We start from the raw sequence: 19,887 nt of genomic DNA on the forward strand, positions 1-19,887 counted from the left end.
CTGTGCTGCAATCACACCACTTGGGAAGCTGCATATGAGCACTGACCCTTATTTTGCTTCAATGTTCTTTATTTAAAATGCATTTTTATTTTTTTCTCCTGAAACTTCCCTCTTAGTGAAGATGTGTGTTATATGCGGATAAAATTTGGTATATCCAAATAACACACCCAAGATCATCTCTTTACACAGCCACAAAGGTAAGAGAATTATTGTTGGGCCGTGTATTTAGACACCCCTGTTTTGACAGACAGACAGACATCTCCGTCACTATGAGATTGTTTTTTCTGTCTAAACCTGGTTGGATCCTGCTGCGCTCTTATTGCCTCCTCCTGTTTATGTCCCCCCCATTGCATTTTGGGATTTTGCAAAAAAAAAAAAAAAAAAAACTTTATCAATGCAACAAGGACACAAAATTATATAAAGAAACTTTATTTTTCAAAACATCCCTAAAACTCTCCTCAGTGTCGTCTACAGAGCGCTCCTCCTCTGCCGGCCAATTCTCAGCGATGTAACTGGCGATTCCCCATTGGCTACATCCCATCATTAGTGCCAGGCCCAGGAGGAACTCTAGAAGGAAAAAAAAATAAAAAATTCAATGTATAAAGTAAACTTCACTTTTATCCCAGGTCTGTCCTGTATGTTTTTGTATCCATATCACTGAAAGCCGAACTCCGTGTTACATTGACAACATTATGTTGGTGGGAACATGCCAATACAATAGTGGAAGCACCAACTACCAAATTGAAAAAAAAAAAAAAAAAATTTTTTTTTTTAGATTTTTTGACGGTGCAAACTTTAGCAAAGTGCATAAGAGCAGCAGCTCTCTCTTTGGTCTCCCCCTCCTCATTGGCTAAGACACAGCAGCCATTGTCAATCACAGCCAGTGAGAGGAGGAGGGGAGGGCAGCAGTGGCCACGTTCTGTGCGTCTTATAGAGAGCAGAACAGAGGTGGCTCAGGAGTGAGCGCACACACAAGCAACCCCAGGGCAAGCAGCTTGCTCTGGGAACACTCAGCAGGGGGGGGGGGGGGGGCGACCCAGAAAAAGAGGGCACATCCGAGTATCACCAAGACACCAACCTGCAGTGCGATTACTGTAAAGCCTTCTTCACCGAGGAGACGATCTCCTGGGGGTCAGGAAACTTCAGTTTTCGGGGTGGACCTTTCTTAATCCCCGTCCAGATTTCCACTCCTGTCACAGGAAAAAAAAAAAAAGAAAGACGATCAACATTCCGAGCAGAGAAAAAAAATAAATACAATATCTCTTTATATAGGAAGCCACGAGGAGCACGGCCCCGATCAATAGTCCGATCTCTTCTCAGATCTGTGATGTTTGTAGCATCAACTCCCATCTCAATAACTGACACTTTAATGATTAATCACTTGCCGACCTCGCTACAGAGTCACTGTCCAGTTCTGGAAAGGCCTCCATTAACGTCCTTTAGACAAAGCCGATCAAGGGTAGAGAGCCAATCACAGCGGCCCTTTACTATGTGATCAGCTGTGACCAATCACAGCAGACCCCGTGTAGACAAACGGTGGTTATTGGCATTTCCTTTCCCTTACAAGGATCATCAGCACTCAGCCCAGCAGCGGCGAGAGGGGGGGGGGGGGGGGGGGGGGATTATTTTGCAAAATGTTAAAACCAAACAAACGCAAGTTTCCGCGACAAGTGGAATGATGGGAGATGTAGTTCTCAATAGAAGATGCAGTAGCCGGCTTCTGGGAATGGGAAGGACGCGTGCTGGCTCTGAACTCAAACATCCATATCAGAACCCAACCAAGACCCAACCCCTAACCAAGACCCAAGACCCAACCCCTAACCAAGACCCAACCCCTAACCAAGACCCAACCCCTAACCAAGACCCAACCCCTAACCAAGACCCAACCCCTAACCAAGACCCAACCCCTAACCAAGACCCAACCCTAACCAAGACCCAAACGCAGCGGACTGTTGGGTGGGATGCTGAGGAGCCAAGTCATTGAAATAGGTGAAGATCCACTTTAAGGCACACTCTATGCCACCCCCCGCCCACACATAGGTGTTATGTACCCGGAAAGGAGGTTGATAACTGGAATACCGAGCGCTTGGCATGGAATTAAAATTAGGACTCACCCTCGGCACCCCCATGGTGCAGCGTCACCTCGAAGCTTCCTCTTCGTGGTTTGGCCGGGTTCTCCTCAATGCAAATCTCTGGAAAATCAGACAGAATGGCGTTCTTCAGCTCTTCCGCAGCTCGCCCGTACACTCGTCAGCTGGTGCTGAGGACAAAGAAAACAAGTCAAAAAATAAAATAAAATAAAAGATAATTAGAGCACAAGAGGTCGGCCAGTTACAGTGCACACAATTTGATGGTGTAACCGGGAAATAAAAAAAAAATCCAAAATCACTTGTTTCCCCATAGGGATCAATGGAAACTCTGCTAACTCGTCCCGGTGACTGCCGGTGTATGCAGTGCTGTATGTGGCCAGAGGTGCAGGGGGCGCCAGAGAAACTTGGTAACCGAGTGTCTCCGGTGCCCCCCCCCCCCCACCCGAATCTCTGGTAAAATAAAACACATCTGGAGTTTATTAAAAGTCAGCAGCTACAAAATGTCAAACCGCCGATTTTTAACAGACACTCACCCCCAGCAAAGCAGCCGCCCAAAGCCCCGCGTTCTCTCCCCCCCCCTCCTCTTCGCAGCGCCAACACTGAGCGCAGGTGCCCGGCTGTGACAACTTTCGGCTTCACAGCCGGGGGGCGCGCACTGCGCATGGGTGAGCCACGCTGTGCTCGGTCAATGGCAAGGCAACGTTCTGCTACATGTCCAAGAACACTGCCGGGAGAGAAGAGGAGGAGGGGGGGGGGGGGAAGAGGGGGGGCACCTAGGAGGAAGTGGGACAGGAAGTCCCCCACTCAAAACCAGGTACCCAGCCCCTCAAAAAAATAAAAAATATGACATGGCAAATGTGACATGTAGGGGGGGGGGGGGGTGAGGAGTGCTTAAAGTGGAAGTTACACGTTTGGGTGGAACGCCACTTGTTCGTCTTGCAAAACGCTCGTTAACCGCATTACTCGCAATCCAAGGGGTGTGTGTTAGATATAGATATAGTTTTTTTATTATAGAGTTCAATTAGCCAGGGAAAATATTTTGGAAAAAAAGAAAGGAAGAAGAATGAAGAAGAAGGAAAAGGAAGAAGAAGGAGAAGGAAAAGGAAGAAGAAGGAGAAGGAAAAGGAAGAAGAAGGAGAAGGAAAAGGAAGAAGAAGGAGAAGGAAAAGGAAGAAGAAGGAGAAGGAAAAGGAAGAAGAAGGAGAAGGAAAAGGGAAGAAGAAGGAGAAGGAAAAGGAAGAATAAGGAGAAGGAAAAGGAAAAGGAAGAAGAAGGAGGAGGAAAAGGAAAAGGAAGGAGGAGGAAGGAAGAAGAGGGAGGGGAGAAGAAGAAGGAAGAAGAAGAAGAGAAGGAAGAAGAAGGAAGAAGAAGGAAGAAGAAGGAAGAAGGAAGAAGAAGGAGGAGAAGGAAGAAGAAGGAAGAAGAAGGAGGAGGAAGAGAAGGAAGAAGGAGGAGAAGGAAGAAGAAGGAAGAGAGGGGAGAAGGAAGAAGAAGGAAGAAGAAGGAGGAGAAGGAAGAAGAAGGAAGAAGAAGGAGGAGAAGGAAGAAGAAGGAAGAAGAAGGAGGAGAAGGAAGAAGGAAGAAGAAGAAGAAGAAGGAGGAGAAGGAAGAAGAAGAAGAAGAAGAAGGAGGAGAAGGGAAGAAGAAGAAGGAGGAGAAGGAAGAAGAAGAAGAAGAAGAAGGAGGAGAAGGAAGAAGAAGAAGAAGAAGGAGGAGAAGGAAGAAGAAGAAGAAGAAGAAGGAGGAGAAGGAAGAAGAAGAAGAAGAAGAAGGAGGAGAAGGAAGAAGAAGAAGAAGAAGAAGGAGGGAGAAGGAAGAAGAAGAAGAAGAAGGAGGAGAAGGAAGAAGAAGAAGAAGAAGAAGAAGGAGGAGAAGGAAGAAGAAGAAGAAGAAGAAGGAGGGAGAAGGAAGAAGAAGAAGAAGAAGAAGGAGGAGAAGGAAGAAGAAGAAAGAAGAAGAGGAGAGAAGGAAGAAGAAGAAGAAGAAGGAGGAGAAGGAAGAAGAAGAAGAAGGAGGAGAAGGAAGAAGAAGAAGGAGGAGAAGGAAGAAGAAGAAGAAGGAGGAGAAGGAAGAAGAAGAAGAAGGAGGAGAAGGAAGAAGAAGGAAGAAGGAGGAGAGGAAGAAGAAGAAGAGGAAGGAAGAAGAAGAAGAAGGAGGAGAAGGAAGAAGAAGAAGAAGGAGGAGAAGGAAGAAGAGAAGAAGGAGGAGAAGGAAGAAGAAGAAGAAGGAGGAGAAGGAAGAAGAAGAGAAGGAGGAGAAGGAAGAAGAAGAAGAAGGAGGAGAAGGAAGAAGAAGAAGAAGGAGGAGAAGGAAGAAGAAGAAGAAGGAGGAGAAGGAAGAAGAAGAAGAAGGAGGAGAAGGAAGAAGAAGAAGAAGGAGGAGAAGGAAGAAGAAGAAGGAGAAGGAAGAAGAAGTAGGAGGAGAAGGAAGAAGAAGAAGGAGGAGGAGAAGGAAGAAGAAGAAGGAGGAGGAGAAGAGAAGAAGAAGGAGGAGGAGAGGAAGAAGAAGAAGGAGGAGGAGAAGGAAGAAGAAGAAGGAGGAGGAGAAGGAAGAAGAAGAAGGAGGAGGAGAAGGAAGAAGAAGAAGGAGGAGGAGAAGGAAGAAGAAGAAGGAGGAGGAGAAGGAAGAAGAAGAAGGAGGAGGAGAAGGAAGAAGAAGAAGGAGGAGAAGGAAGAAGAAGGAGGAGGAGAAGGAAGAAGAAGGAGGAGGAGAAGGAAGAAGAAGGAGGAGGAGAAGAAGAAGAAGAAGGAGGGAAGAAGAAGGAGGAAGGAAGAGGAAGAAGAAGAAGGAGGAGAAGGAAGAAAGAAGAATTTTCCACAAAAGTGTCATTGTAATAGGTTAGGAAAAGGAAGGAGAAGGAGAAGGAAAAGGAAGAAGAAGGAAAGGAAGGAGAAGGAAAAGGAAGGAGAAGGAAAAGGAAGGAGAAGGAGGAGAAGGAAGAAGAAGGAGGAGAAGGAGGAAGAAGGAGGAGAAGGAAGAAGAAGGAGGAGAAGGAAGGAGGAGAAGGAAGAAAGAAGGAGGAAGGAGGAGGAGAAGGAAGGAAGGAGGAGGAGAAGGAGGAAGAAGGAGGAGAAGGAGGAAGAAGGAGGAGAAGGAAGAAGAAGGAGGAGGAAGGAAGAAGAAGGAGGAGAAGAAGGAGGAGAAGGAAGAAGAAGGAAGAAGGAGGAGGAGAAAGGAAGAAGGAGGAGGAGAAGGAGGAAGAAGGAGGAGAAGGAAGAAGAAGGAGGAAGGAGGAGGAGAAGGAAGAAGGAGGAGGAGAAGGAGGAAGAAGGAGGAGAAGGAAGAAGAAGGAGGAGAAGGAAGGAGGAGAAGGAGGAGGAGAAGGAAGAAGAAGGAGGAGAAGGAAGAAGAAGAAGGAGGAGAGAGAGAGAAGAAGGAGGAGAAGGAAGAAGAAGAAGGAGGAGAAGGAAGAAGAAGAAGGAGGAGAAGGAAGAAGAAGAAGGAGGGAGAAGGAAGAAGAAGGAGGAGAAGGAAGAAGAAGAAGGAGGAGAAGGAAGAAGAAGAAGGAGGAGAAGGAAGAAGAAGAAGGAGGAGAAGGAAGAAGAAGAAGGAGGAGAAGGAAGAAGAAGAAGGAGGAGAAGGAAGAAGAAGAAGGAGGAGAAGGAAGAAGAAGAAGGAGGAGAAGGAGAAGAAGAAGGAGGAGGAGAAGGAAGAAGAAGAAGGAGGAGGAGAAGGAAGAAGGAAGAAGGAGGAGGAGAAGGAAGAAGAAGAAGAGGAGGGAGAAGGAAGAAGAAGAAGGAGGAGGAGAAGGAAGAAGAAGAAGGAGGAGGAGAAGGAAGAAGAAGAAGGAGGAGGAGAAGGAAGAAGGAAGGAGGAGGAGAAGGAAGAAGAAGGAGGAGAAGGAAGAAGAAGAAGGAGGAGGAGAAGGAAGAAGAAGGAGGAGGAGGAAGGAAGAAGAAGGAGGAGGAGAAGGAAAGAAGAAGGAGGGAGGAGAAGGAAGAAGAAGAAGGAGGAGGAGAAGAAAGAAGAAGGAGGAGGAGAAGGAAGAAGAAGGAGGAGAAGGAAGAAGAAGGAGGAGGAGAAGGAAGAAGGAGGAGAAGGAAGAAGAAGGAGGAGAAGGAAGAAGAAGGAGGAGAAGGAAGAAGAAGGAGGAGAAGGAAGAAGAAGGAGGAGAAGGAAGAAGAAGGAGGAGAAGGAAGAAAGAAGAATTTTTCCACAAAATTGTCATTGTAATAGGTTATTTCTCCCACGTAATGTGTATTCCATAAATGACACCCCCAAAAAAATCTGCTCCTCCTCCTGAGTATTACAATACCACATGTGTGGGACTTTTTCACAGCCTGGCCACATAGAGAGGCCCAACATGCTGACGACAGGTGGCACTGATGACAGATGGCACTAATATGTGGCACTGACAACAGGTGGCACTTGGGGAGGATGGCACTTTTTTTTATTTTTTTTTACACTTACGGCGCTGCAGCGGTTCACCTCTCCCCTCTCACACGCTGTCTGTGTGAGGAGGGAGAGCGGCGCTGAGAGATGATCTCATATGTTTACATATGAGATCATCTCTCATTGGGATAGGCCGATCGCGCTGTAAACGGCCGCTGTGATTGGCCGTTTTAGAGCGATCTGCGTTTGCCTGTCTCCGGGGGACACGGCAAACACAAACTTCCCCGATGCGCGCCCGCGGCGGTGCGCTTTGCGGAAGTAAACACCAGGATGTCCCGGGACGGCCTCCTGGACGAGAGCGCCTGCTCTATAGCCGTCATTTGGCTATAAGGGCGGGTGGGAAGCGGTTAAAAGATATACATAATTTGTTTTATTAACCACTTCCCGACCGGCGCACACCGATGTACGTCGGCAGAACGGCACGGGGCAGGCAAACGGGCGTACCTGTACGTCAATTTAAATTTGCTGCCCTGCCATCGGGAGCGCACGAAAAATGTTCGATGTGTCCAGCATAATGTTGCAGTCACACAAAAAAAAAAAAGTCGCCGCCATTACTAGTAAAGTGTGGGGGGGGGGGGGGGGGGGAATAAAAAAAAAAAGGGAAGGACGCCAATTTTGTTTGGGAGCCACGTCGCACGACCGCGCAATTGTCAGCGACGCAGCGCCGAATCGCAAAAAAAGTACCTCCGGTCTTTGGCCAACCAAATGGTCCGGGGCTGAAAGTGGTTAATAATTTTATATATATATTAGAATGTACTTGTATGGGTGGGGGATGGGTGGGGTGTCGCTCCCATAGACAGTGGCGGTGGTTGGGGGTCTCACCAGTGCTCTATGACGATCCTGTCCCTCTCGGGGCTCCGCTCTTCTCCTTCTCTCTCTTCTCCTTCTCTCTCTTCTCCATCTTCTTCTCTCCCTCCTCGTCCGCCGCCGCCTCTCTCTTCCTCTTCTTCCCACCGCGTGTCGCCATCTCTCCGCACTCCTCTAATGCGCGCTCCCCACGTGCGCGTCCACGCCGCTTTTTTTCCCGCCTTAATTGCTCTACGTTCTGTCTCTGTCTAGTCTAGCGCATTGGTTACGCCACGTGACCACAGAGAGAGAGAGAGAGGAAAGAGGGAGCGCGCCCGCCCTCTGGTGGTGGTGAGAAGGAGAGCGCGCTCCCTCTGGTGGTGGGAGGGAGGCACTGCACCTTGTGCTCATCTTTAGCATTATGATCATTGGCAACCTTCAAAAAAAAAAAAAATACCAAAAATAGTGTATTATTTATTATGGAAAAAAAAAAAAAAAAAAGGAAGCCGGGCGTATATGGAGTTTCACAACTTAAACAATAAACCTTTTTCTGACATTTGTTGGTTTCAAGTTAAAATCATTTTTTATTTTTATTTTTTTTGCCAGAAAATTACTTAGAACCCCCAAACATTATATATATATATATAGATATATCTATATATCTATATCTATATATCTATCTATCTATCTATCTATCTATCTATCTATCTATCTATCTATCTATCTATCTCTATCTATATATATATATATATATATATATATTTTTTTTTTAGTAAACACCCTAAAGAATAAAATGGTGGTTGTTACAATATTTGAAATATTTTACGTCACATTATATTTGTGCAGCGGTCTTTCAAACGCAATTTTTTTGGAAAAAATTTACTTAAAGCGGGAGTCCACCGGGACTCCGCGTTTTTTTTTTTTTTTTTTAAAAGCCAGCAGCTACAAATACTGCAGCTGCTGACTTTTAAAATAGTGACACTTACCTGCCCAGCGCGCCCGCGATGTCGGCACCCGAAGCCGATCGCTCGCTCGGCTGCCGGGTCCCGCCGCCATCTTGGGTATGGGAATCAGGAAGTGGAGCCTTTCGGCTTCATTTCCCGGTTCCCTACTGCGCATGCGCGAGCCGCCGCGGCGCAATCCGGACGGTCCCCGCTGCCTCTGGGAGCTGTGTGTTTCCCAGCAGGCAGCGGGGCACTTGCTGAAGGGGGCGGGCGCTTGCGGAACGGGGGCGTAACGTACGCTCGTTCCGCAGAGAGCTAGCCCGGAAGTGGGTGCAGTTACCTGGATTATCCAGGTAACTGCACCCCCCTCCCCCCTGAAAGGTGCCGATTGTGGCGCCGGAGGGGGGGGGGGATTCCGATGAGCGGAGGTCCATTTTAGGGTGGACCTCCGCTTTAAATAAAAAAAAAACTAAAAAAACTAACCAGTAAAGTTAGCCCCCCCCCCCTTTTTTTTTTGTATATTGTGAAAGATTTTATGTCACGAGAATCGGGATCTTTTCATTCGAAGCAAAAAAAAAAATTGTGATTCCCTTTTTGGCCAGAATCGTGCAGCTCTAGTACACAGAATATTTATACTTTTTTTAACCACTTCAGCCCCGGAAGGTTTTACCCCCCCCTCCCCCCTCCCCAAACGCGCGCCTTACTGACCAGGCCATTTTTTTACGATACGGCACTGCAACATTTTAACTGCCAATTGCGCTGTTGTGCGACGCTGTACATAAATAAAATTGACGTCTTTTTTTCCTCCCACAAATAAAACTTTCTTTTGGTGGTGTTTGATCGCCTCTGCAGTTTTTATTTTTGCGCTATAAACAAAAAACACTGACAGGTTTGAAAAAAATATATATTTATTTTTACTTTTTGCTATAATACATATCCAAAAATAAATACATATATATATATATATAAAATAAAACTATTCAGTTCAGTTATTCAGCATAAAATGAAATTCCTCAGTTTAGGTCGATATGTATTCTGCTACATATTATGTATTATGCCCATCACAGCCATCTGTCAGTGCCCATCACATCCGCCTGTCAGTGCCGCCTATCAGTGCCCATCACATCCGCCTGTCAGTGCCGCCTATCAGTGCCCATCACATCCGCCTGTCAGTGCCACCTATCAGTGCCCATCACAGCCACCTGTCAGTGCCACCTATCAGTGCCCATCACAGCCACCTGTCAGTGCCGCCTATCAGTGCCCATCACAGCCACCTGTCAGTGCCACCTATCAGTGCCCATCACAGCCACCTGTCAGTGCCGCCTATCAGTGCCCATCACAGCCACCTGTCAGTGCCGCCTATCAGTGCCCATCAAAGCCACCTGTCAGTGTCACCTATCAGTGCCCATCACAGCCACCTGTCAGTGCCCCCTATCAGTGCCCATCACAGCCATCTGTCAGTGCCCATCACATCCGCCTGTCAGTGCCGCCTATCAGTGCCTATCACAGCCGCATGTCAGTGCCGCCTATCAGTGCCCATCAAAGCCACCTGTCAGTGTCACCTATCAGTGCCCATCACAGCCACCTGTCAGTGCCGCCTATCAGTGCACATCAAAGCCACCTGTCAGTGTCACCTATCAGTGCCCATCACAGCTGCCTATCAGTGCCCATCACAGCCGCATGTCAGTTCCCATCATAGCCGCATGTCAGTGCCCATCACAGCCACCTGTCAGTGCCGCCTGTCAGTGCCCATCACAGCCGCATGTCAGTGCCCATCACAGCCGCATGTCAGTGCCCATCACAGCCGCATGTGAGTGCCCATCACAGCCGCATGTCAGTGCCCATCACAGCCGCCTATCAGTGCCCATCATAGCCGCATGTCAGTGCCCATCACAACCACATGTCAGTGCCGCCTGACAGCACCCATCACAGCCGCCTGTCAGTGCCCATCACAGCCACCTGTCAGTGCCCATCACAGCCACCTGTCAATTCTGCCTGTCAGTGCCCATCACAGTTGTCTGTCAGTGCCCATCAAAGCCACCTGTCAGTGCCCATCACAGCCACCTGTCAGTGCTGCTTGTCAGTGCCCATCACAGTCGCCTGTCAGTGTCCATCACAGCCACATGTCAGTGCCGCCTGTCAGTGCCCATCACATCCACCTGTCAGTGCTGCCTGTCAGTGCCCATCACAGTCGCCTGTCAGTGCCCATCACAGCCACATGTCAGTGCCCATCACAGCCACCTGTCAGTGCCACCTGACATTGCCCATCACAGCCGTCTGTCAGTGCTGCCTGTCAGTGCCCATCACAGCCGCCTGTTATGCCTATCAGTGCTGCATATCAGTACTGCCTATCAGTGCCCATCAATTCTACATATCAGTGCCAACTCATCAGTGCCCATCAGTGCTCCACCTCATTAGTGCCCGTCACTGAAGGGGAAAACAACATTTTATGACAGAAAGTGAGAACCCACCCCCAAATTTTGTTCTTTTTTAGTTTGTTTAGCAAAAAATAAAAACCCCCCAGAGGTGACCAAATACCACCAAAAGAAATCTCTATTAGTGGGAAGAAAACGCTAAAAGTCTGTTCTGTGTACAGTGTCACATGACCGCGTAATTGTCATTCAAAGTGCGTCAGCGCTGAAAGCTGAAAATTGTCCTGGGCAAGAATGTCCTAAAGTGCCCGGTATGGAGGTGGTTAAAAAAGCGCCTCAAAAATGCCCTTGTCCACCGAAAATGAACGGGGGGCCCTTCCAAAGCACCTTAAAAAGCGACTTTGCGCTTAGGGGCCCGCCCTGCCGCAGTATATATAAAATAATATGCAAAGCAGTTGGAGGGAAGCTTCAGAATGGCAAAAGATGTTTTTTTTTATTACAAATGTTGTGAGCCGACCGCAGTTCCTCTTTAAGCCCAGGTGCTGCATGAGATCGCAGGTGGAGGACTCAGGTGCACCGACCAACCCCCTCCCCCACCTCCGGCCCCTTTTCACACTGAACACAGCCGGCTGCTGGTTGGATTCATTTTGAACTGCACAGAACCCAAAATCCAGGGAATCCGATCCAAAGAGCACCCTTCAGGTATGTTGCTGCACAGCGGCACGATGCGACATGCGGTCCTGTGTGATGTGCTGCAATAAAATGCAGCCTGTCCAGGCAGTGCAAAAAAAAGTAGAGCTGCGATTTTATCTGCACCACAAATGCACGGAACGCGCTACAAACCGCACTCGGAATGCACCGCACACTGCAACCCTATTTTAAGCCAAGCCTAGCAAAATACAAAATGCAGATGCAATATCGAACGCAGCGCAAAACGCATTCAAGCACACTTTCAATTCAATGTGAACGTGCTGTCAAAAATCGCAGTTCTGTGCCGTTTCTGGTGTGGACGGGCGCCTAAGGCCTCATTCAATCCGATGGCATTTTTTTAAAAAAATTTTTAATTTTTATTTTATTTTTTTGCGCTTTTTGGATTTTACAGATTTGCACTGCAGCCCATTTAAAGTGGTTTCCTATAATGGAACGCATTGTGTAGTACAAATCTGCAAAAAGCACAAAAAAAAAAAAAAATGCATAAGTCTGAATCCAGCCGAAAAAGCTCTATGAGAGGCTGAAAGCTGCTGCTGCTTAATAAAATAATAATTAAATAACTAAACGCCCTAAAGCCTGAAACAATTAAATTATTATTAATAATGTATTTTATTTTTGTTCAAGGTTGGATGTTTATTGTTATAATATTATTTTATTTATTTATCATTTTTATTTTATTTTTTATGTATTTTTTGGTCCGAGTTTGGATGTTTATTATAATATTATTAATAATATAATAAACATCCAAGCTCGAACAAAAATACATTATTAATAATAAAAAAAATGAAAATTATTATTAATTATAATGTTATTAATAATACTAATGTATTTATTTTTTTAATGTATTTTTTTGTTTGATTTTGGATGTTTATTATAATATTATTATTATTAATAATAATAATAATAATAATAATAATAATATTATAAAAAAACATCCCAAGCTCGAACAAAAAAATACATTATTAATAATAATTTTTTAAATTTTTTATTAATAAATAATTGTTAATAATAATAATAATAATAATAATAATAATGTGTCTTTTTTATTATTAATGTATTATTATTTAATTTTTATTTATTTTTTTAAGGTTGGAAGTTATTTTTATTTTTTATTTTTTTAACAGTTAACATTTTTATTTAGAAAAAAAGTATAAAAGGTGACATTGACACAGTACATGGAGTTGACAATATAGCTACAGCTAGCATACATTCATTCGGCATATGATAAGAATTATCAATTTAAACATATCAGTATTCATAATCCTGGTAGCAATTACAGTGGGAAGAGGGAGGGGGGGAGGGGAGGGAGAAATGAGGGGGGGGGGGGATGGGGAGGTTTAATTTATTACATATTATTTATTTTACTTATTTGATTTTTAGTTATTTGTGTATTTATTTTAAATTTATTTATTCATATATTATTACCAATGCACAAAAAAAAAAAAAAAAAAATGCGCAAATGGCGCGAGTTTTCTATTAACTTCTATGATAATAAAAACTTGCCAAAAAAACACCCAAATCTGCCCAATTCCAGCGAAAAAAAAAAAAAAATAAAAAAAATAAAATAAAAAAAAATAAAAAAAAAATTAAAAAAAATACTAAAAAAAAAAGCTCCAGAGCTCGTTTGAGTTTTTGTTTTTTATTATTATTTTTTTCTCTCCTCCAGCGTTTTTAAGCTTCGAGCAGATAATCGCTCAGGTGTGAATGCAGCCTTAGTGCAGTGTGCACCCAGGGACTGCCCTAAAAAAAAAAAAAGTGGTTGAGCCACTGTTTTACTGCCCGCTACCTTAAAATATAACAGTGGCCAGACGGGGGGGGGGGGGGGGGACACATATACCACAGGAAAAAAAAAATTGCTGCACCACCATATGCAACCCATTGAAGTGAATGGGGCCACATTGCACCACCTGTGGTTGCGGCGGGCACAGTGGTATGGGAATATTCAGGGTTAGAAGGGGGCGGTGAGGAGGCAACATATTCCCCGCAGAACTCTTATCAGAGGGGTGGGAAGAGCTGCTAAAAAGTGTAACGAGTCCTAAAGATCTGCAGGAGGTGAAGGACGCCTCCAATCATGGAGCAGGTGATGGAGAGGTGAGGATATACACGGCTCCACCCCCCGGCTCCAGCATACAGAGGGAGGAGGGGAGGATCGGCTGGAATACAGTCTGCAGGATCACCAGGTATTTCTTTTTATTTAAAAAAAAATAAAATAAAAATTGCATGTCCTGCAAAGAAAAGCCCCAGACCCCCCCCCCCCCCCCTTTCACATATGAACTGGAAGCTCCAAAACGCTCGCCCAGCCGAATGCCGCGCTTTTCAATCGGCCCCCGTTCACATGTGAGCAATAAGGCCGGATTCACACCTATTGCACTTTTAGTGCTTTTTGCATTTTTTGCGGATTTGCACTGCAGTCCGTTTATCATGGTTTCCTATGGAACACGTTCTGTAGGGCAAATATGCAAAAAGCACTAAAAATGCCCCAGATGTCCCCCCCACCCCCCCCCCCCCACACCCGGTTCACGCTTGTGCGGGCATTTAAATGGGCTGATGTGCATGCGTTTTCCCCCCCAAAAAATCTGTTTTATTTTTTAATTTTATTTTTTGCTAGAAAATTATTTAGAAACCCCCCCCCCTCCCCCAAACATAATAAATAAAAAATATATTAATTATGCATGGGGGGGGGGGGGGGTTCTAAATAATACATTTTACAAAAATAAATATATAAAAAAAAATTAATATTTTTATATATAACATCATTTTTTTTTGGCTGCCTGACTCTCCACCTGACCAAAGCCAACCATACATGGAGGGGACTGTATGGGGGGCCTCTTGCCGAATGAGGGGTCCCCTGGCTTTTAAGGGTGAACACTACTCTTTGGGAGGTGTGTGTGTGGGGGGGGGGGGGCACCATTGGAGTGGTCTTGCTTTGGATTCAAGTCGGTGTTTCCCCAAAACACACAGAAAAACACCCAGACTCCGGGAACTGGGGAGGACCCCGATACAGATTGTATTTGGGGGTCTCTATGCCCAAAACCAGCAATGGCCACTTCAGACTGTGAGACTCCGAGCAGATGGTAAAGCTCCACCCTTTTATAAGTCAGCAGCTATAAAAAGTGTATCTGCTGACTTTTAACCACCTAGAGATCCGCGCTATAGCCAAATGACGGCTACAGTGCGGACCTCCTTTGCCGGGAAGATGTCTATTGACATTGTCCCGTGCACGAGCGGCCTGCACGCCCCCTGAGGGGCGCGCGCGCGCGCTCTGTGATCGGCGAGTCTATGAGACATAGTTAAGGCGGCACTAATAGGCACAGATAAGGTGGCACTGATAGGCACAGATAAGGCAGTACTGATGGGCACAGATAAGGCGGCACTGATGGGCAAAGATGGGCACAGATAAGATGGCACGGATGGGTGGCACAGATGGGTGGCACTAAGGGGCACTGATAGGTACCACTGATAGATGGGACTGATAGGTGGCTCTGATAGGTGGCACTGCTGGGCACTGATGGGCGGCACTGATGGGCACTGGTAGATGACACTGATGGGCATGGATATGTGGCACTGGGGTGCAGCACCGTTGTTGAGGCAGATAGTGGGCACTGATGTGTGTCACTGTGGGCACTGATGTGTGGCACTGTGGGCACTGCTGGGTGGCACTGACGGGGGGCACTTATTTATTCCTGAGGTGGCACTGGCTGGGGGCAGGTGGGCACTGGTAAGCTGGCCGTGATCGGCTCTTTTTTTTTTTCTCCTCGCGCGAAGAGGAAATATAGCCGATTACCGGCTCCGTTGTATCACATGATCAGCTCTCATTGTCAATTTTTTTACTATTTTATTCCTTATTTTCTATTCTATTTAATTCTCTTTGGAAAATCGAAAACTATTCAAATTTCGTCCATTTTTGTTTTATTTTTTATTTTTTTGGTTATTTCGGATTCATTTAAATTCGGTACTATTGTAATTTGAAAATTCGGATACATCCAAATTTCCGAAAAAAACAAAAATTCTTCCGAATCTAAATTCTAAACGAAGTGAACTGCACATGTCTAATGGAGCTGTATTATTTTATTTTGTCCTTCCTTTTTTTTTTTTTTTTTTTAAGACCTGGAGCTCAGCTTTAATATCTCTCTTTATTTTTGTCTTTTAGAAAAAAAAAAAAAAAAGACCTCCCTGAACATCAAATAAAATATGGGTAAGTGTCTTATATAATATATAATTTAATTAAATTAAACATAGATGGGGGAGGTTCATGTGGAATGTTCATTGGATGCTGAGATATAGCAGCTGAAGTTCTGTGCAAATCTAGTCCAGCTTGGCTCTGCCCCTTTACCATTTCCCTATTGGTCCATTAAATTATAATGGGCTTCCTCATTGGCCAGAAAGGGAGACTTTGGCGGTACAAGGCCAGGCTCGGCTTTCTGTGGACTGGAATAGAACTTCAGCTGCCTCTATATATCTGGCTTTTATAAAAAAAAAATTTTCTTAATTGGTTTGATCACATACAGGGATCAGGTTCAACATTTGAAATTTTTTTTATTTTTTACATTTATGACTTAAAAAAATAAACAAACAAAAAAAAAAAAACATTTACATATGTAGCGCACCCCCCACAGAACTCAGGTTGCTAGGAGTAACGGTGGTGTGCAGGTTACCGTAGGCAATATCCCGGACGAGCCCCCCAATGTAGCGCACCCCTTTGGGAGCCGCAGATGAACTGGGATCTTTCACAGGCACTCAGGAGTCATTGGATGAGATACACTTCCTAAAGTGGACCTGTCATCAGAGATATTGTATGACCTCTCACATAGATCACAGTAGTCCCCCCCCCCTGGCAATACCTTCATCTTCTTTCCCCTCCAGAAGTAACAGCGCCATCTTTATTCAGGCATCATCTACTTCCTGGACGGAGCTGCCAACTCAGAGTTGGCACGATCACCTAGATCCTGGTGTCTGTGTAGTTCTCGGCTGTGTTCACAAATGTCTGACACAAGTCAGCCCCTATTGGCAGCTTCTCACATTTGTGACTTGCTGCAAAGTTACAATGTACAGTGTGATCACTGGGGGAGGGGAGCCTGTGTGCCGTTATTGAATGACCTTCGGAGGCCCGGGCACGATGTCGCGTCCAGCCTTGGCAGATGTAAACACCGCCGTTGCCTCGGCTGGGAAGCTGAGATAGTTTGTTTGTTTTTATTTCAGGCTTTCCATCCTAGAGGAGAGATGTGGGGTCCTATTCACCCCCCAGATCTCGCTGTAAAGAGGACCTGTCATGCCATATTCCTACTACAAGGCATGTTTCCATTCCCTGTAATAGCAATAAAAGTGATCAAAAAAATAAAAAGGAGGGGGAAAGCATCAAAAATTTTTTTTTTTTTAAAGTGAAATAAACCAATAAAATAAATAAATGTACAGCACCCCCCGTCCCCTTGTGCTCGCACGGAGAAGAGAACGCATACGTGCGTCACGCCCACGTATGTAAACAGCGTTCAAACCACACATGTGAAGTATCACCACGAACGTTGGAGCGAGAGCAATAATTCTAGCTCAAAACCTCTCACTCTAAACTGGTAACGTGTAACCATTTTTGAAAGCGTCGCCTATGGACTTGTTTAAGTAGTTTAGCGCCATTCCACGAGCGCGCACAATTTTAAAGCGTGACATGTTGGGTATCTATTTACTCAATGTAACATCCTCTTTCACATGGTAAAAAAAAAAAGATCAGGATAACTTGATTGTGTGTGGTGTGGTGTTTTTTTTTTTTTTTTTTTTTTTTTTTCCTCAAAAAAAAAAAAAAAAAAATACACGGTTGAAAAATTGCTGCGCAAATACCATGTGACATAAAAAGTTGCAACGACCACCATTTTTGTTCCCTAGGATATCTTCTAAAAAAAAAAAAAAAAAAATGTATGTGTGTGTATGTGTATGTGTGTGTATGTATATATATATATATATATATATATATATATATATATATATATATATATATATATATGTTGGGGGGGGGGGGTTCTGAATACTTTTCTAGCAAAAAAAATTATGATTTTTACATGTAGGAGAGAATAGCCAGAATAGGCCTGGTATTGAAGTGGTTAAAAAAAAAAGAGTAACACTCACATTTAACATGAACCAGAATGGCATAAACAAAATTATTTCGGCTGCTCTGCAAAATGGCTGCATGAAAACAACCAGTGGCGCGATGACAGTAGTTGCCGCCCTGCGCGTTCCGTCACAACTGACGTCTTCCTGAGGCATGAACGGGGAAAGATGGCAGTTGTGGCAAAACACGTAGGGTGGAGTCTGCTGTGGTGTCATGTCACTGGTGGTTTACATGCAGTCTTTTTGTAAACAGTTGCTAGATGTGAACCAAGTCAAAGAAGTGAATGAGACAAAACATCATTCCTTTAAAATATATCGAGCTTCAGTGAATGCCGTGTTCTTCAAACATGGAGAACATGTGCCCTCCACCATTCTTTGTTTATTCCTGGGACACTTGTTTCCCTTGTGCGACTTTACCTCATGCATGTTGTGCTCATAAAATAGGAGAAACTGGCGCAGTGCTGGACTGTATACAAACTTTATTAAAAAAAAATTAAAAATCGCACTCACATTTGTAGGATGCACTGCCTCCTGTGCACTTGAGCAAGTCGCTATACACATAGGGGGGTGCGTGGTCCCTTACCAGCCATATAGATATTCACAGTTACTTGGCTCTGGACGATGCAGTGTACTTCCTACTGGTTGCGTGATGATGTCGCAAAGCTCCGCCCCACACGTGTTTCGTCACACGACTTTCTCAAGTGATAAAAGGTGGAGATTTTCAGAAAAATTATAATGTGGTGACGTGTCACGAAATGATTTGTGCAACTTGTAACGCTACTTAAAATTGATTGAGACACAATATCTCTGCAGATTTCTTCCAGAGGGCCCCGCCCTTCCTGATCCAACTGCAGAATATTTTGCGAAAATACCCGGACGGAGGACAGATCCTTAAAGTAAGTTTTTAACTGGTTTATTTTAGATAATTTCACTTAAAAAAAATATAAATAAATAAATGCACTTTTTTTTTGGCTTGAATCTATCCTTTGCTTATAAGGGGGTGGCTGAAGAGGGGGGGGGGGTGACACCTGGGTGCCCCTAATGGACGGGCCGCCCCTGGGTGAGACAAGCGTTAATAATGGTAATGTTAAGAGTACAGAAGAGGTGAGTGGCAAGTGTTGGGGTACAGGTGGGGTGAGGTTTAAGTGTTTGGATACAGGCAGGGTCAGGAGGTTTAAGTGTTAGGGTATAGGTGGGGTGAGGGTTAAATGTTGGGGTCAGGGTTAAATGTTGGGGTACATTTGGGTTGATGGTTTAGTGTCGGGGCAGCCTAAAAAAAATAAAGACTATTTTAGCTTTTCCTATATTATTGATGTTTTATTCCTTTATTATATGACCCTCTCCGCCCTGCTCTGGGCCCCTGAGCTCGCCCCCCTCGCCCCCCTCGCCCCGTGTGTACTTCTTTTTGTGGTCAAATGTGAGACGGTCACCATTTTCGTTTAAAAAGAAATCTAGTGCTGACCGTTCCTTCTGATAATGTGAGCTGCCTGGCTTTCAAATACTGATCAGTCCATCTAAACAAATGCTAACTGCTTGGCTTCCATACCAATCAACACTGACGGGGCGCTTACAACGATGTTATGCTTTCATCCATATGCTTTAAACCCTTCCATAAAAAAAAAAAAACACATAAAAAAAAAAAAAAAAAACACTATTATAAGGCCTGTTGCACATGGGCCTGCTGAGCACATTCAGCGTAATTTGTCTTCTAATTGAAGTCCATTTAAAACTCCATCTAAGACTCCCCGTCCACAGGGTGACAACACTGCTGTGTCAGTTCACTGCAGGACAAGCAGCGTGGTCCATGTCTGTCTACATCTACACCCCCATCAAAGCTATTACCTTTTGTACCACCACCCCATCCCTTCAGAATGTAAGCTCTACGAGCCGGGCCCTCCTCTAACTTTTTGTATTGTACTGTAATTGTGTTGCCCCCCCCCCCTTATACATTGTAAAGCGCTGCGTAAACTGTTGGCGCTATATAAATCTTGTATAATAGAAATCGACAGGCCCACGTCCATGTCCCTCGACAGGCCCACGTCCATGTCCCTCGACAGGCCCACGTCCATGTCCCTCGACAGGCCCACGTCCATGTCCCTCGACTGGGCCATGTCCCTCGACTGGGCCATGTCCCTCGACTGGGCCATGTCCCTCGACTGGGCCACGTCCCTCGACTGGGCCACGTCCCTCGACTGGGCCACGTCCCTCGACTGGGCCACGTCCCTCGACTGGGCCACGTCCATGTCCCTCTACTGGGCCACGTCCATGTCCCTCTACTGGGCCACGTCCATGTCCCTCTACTGGGCCACGTCCATGTCCCTCTACTGGGCCACGTCCATGTCCCTCTACTGGGCCACGTCCATGTCCCTCTACTGGGCCACGTCCATGTCACTCTACTGGCCCACGTCCATGTCACTCTACTGGCCCACGTCCATGTCTCTACTGGCCCACGTCCATGTCTCTACTGGCCCACGTCCCTCTACTGGCCCACGTCCC

At 45.3% G+C, this 19,887-nt stretch overlaps 1 protein-coding gene across 1 annotated transcript; it reads right to left on the reverse strand.

Annotated features, from left to right (window-relative positions):
• Positions 1–413: 413 nt before the first annotated feature.
• SELENOH (selenoprotein H) lies at positions 414–19,634 on the reverse strand. Its single transcript, XM_077456210.1, has 5 exons — positions 19,407–19,634; positions 7,305–7,537; positions 2,115–2,260; positions 1,079–1,190; positions 414–567 (listed from the first exon to the last, which is right to left on the reverse strand). The coding sequence occupies exons 1-4, from the start codon at positions 19,632–19,634 to the stop codon at positions 1,090–1,092; spliced, it is 708 nt and encodes a 235-aa protein (XP_077312336.1). The 3' UTR covers positions 414–567; positions 1,079–1,089.
• Positions 19,635–19,887: the final 253 nt, after the last annotated feature.

Source organism: Lithobates pipiens, unplaced genomic scaffold, assembly GCF_037356315.1.
Source record: "Lithobates pipiens isolate NorthernLeopardFrog02 unplaced genomic scaffold, aLitPip1_a1.2 Scaffold_27, whole genome shotgun sequence".
NCBI lineage: Eukaryota > Metazoa > Chordata > Amphibia > Anura > Ranidae > Lithobates > Lithobates pipiens.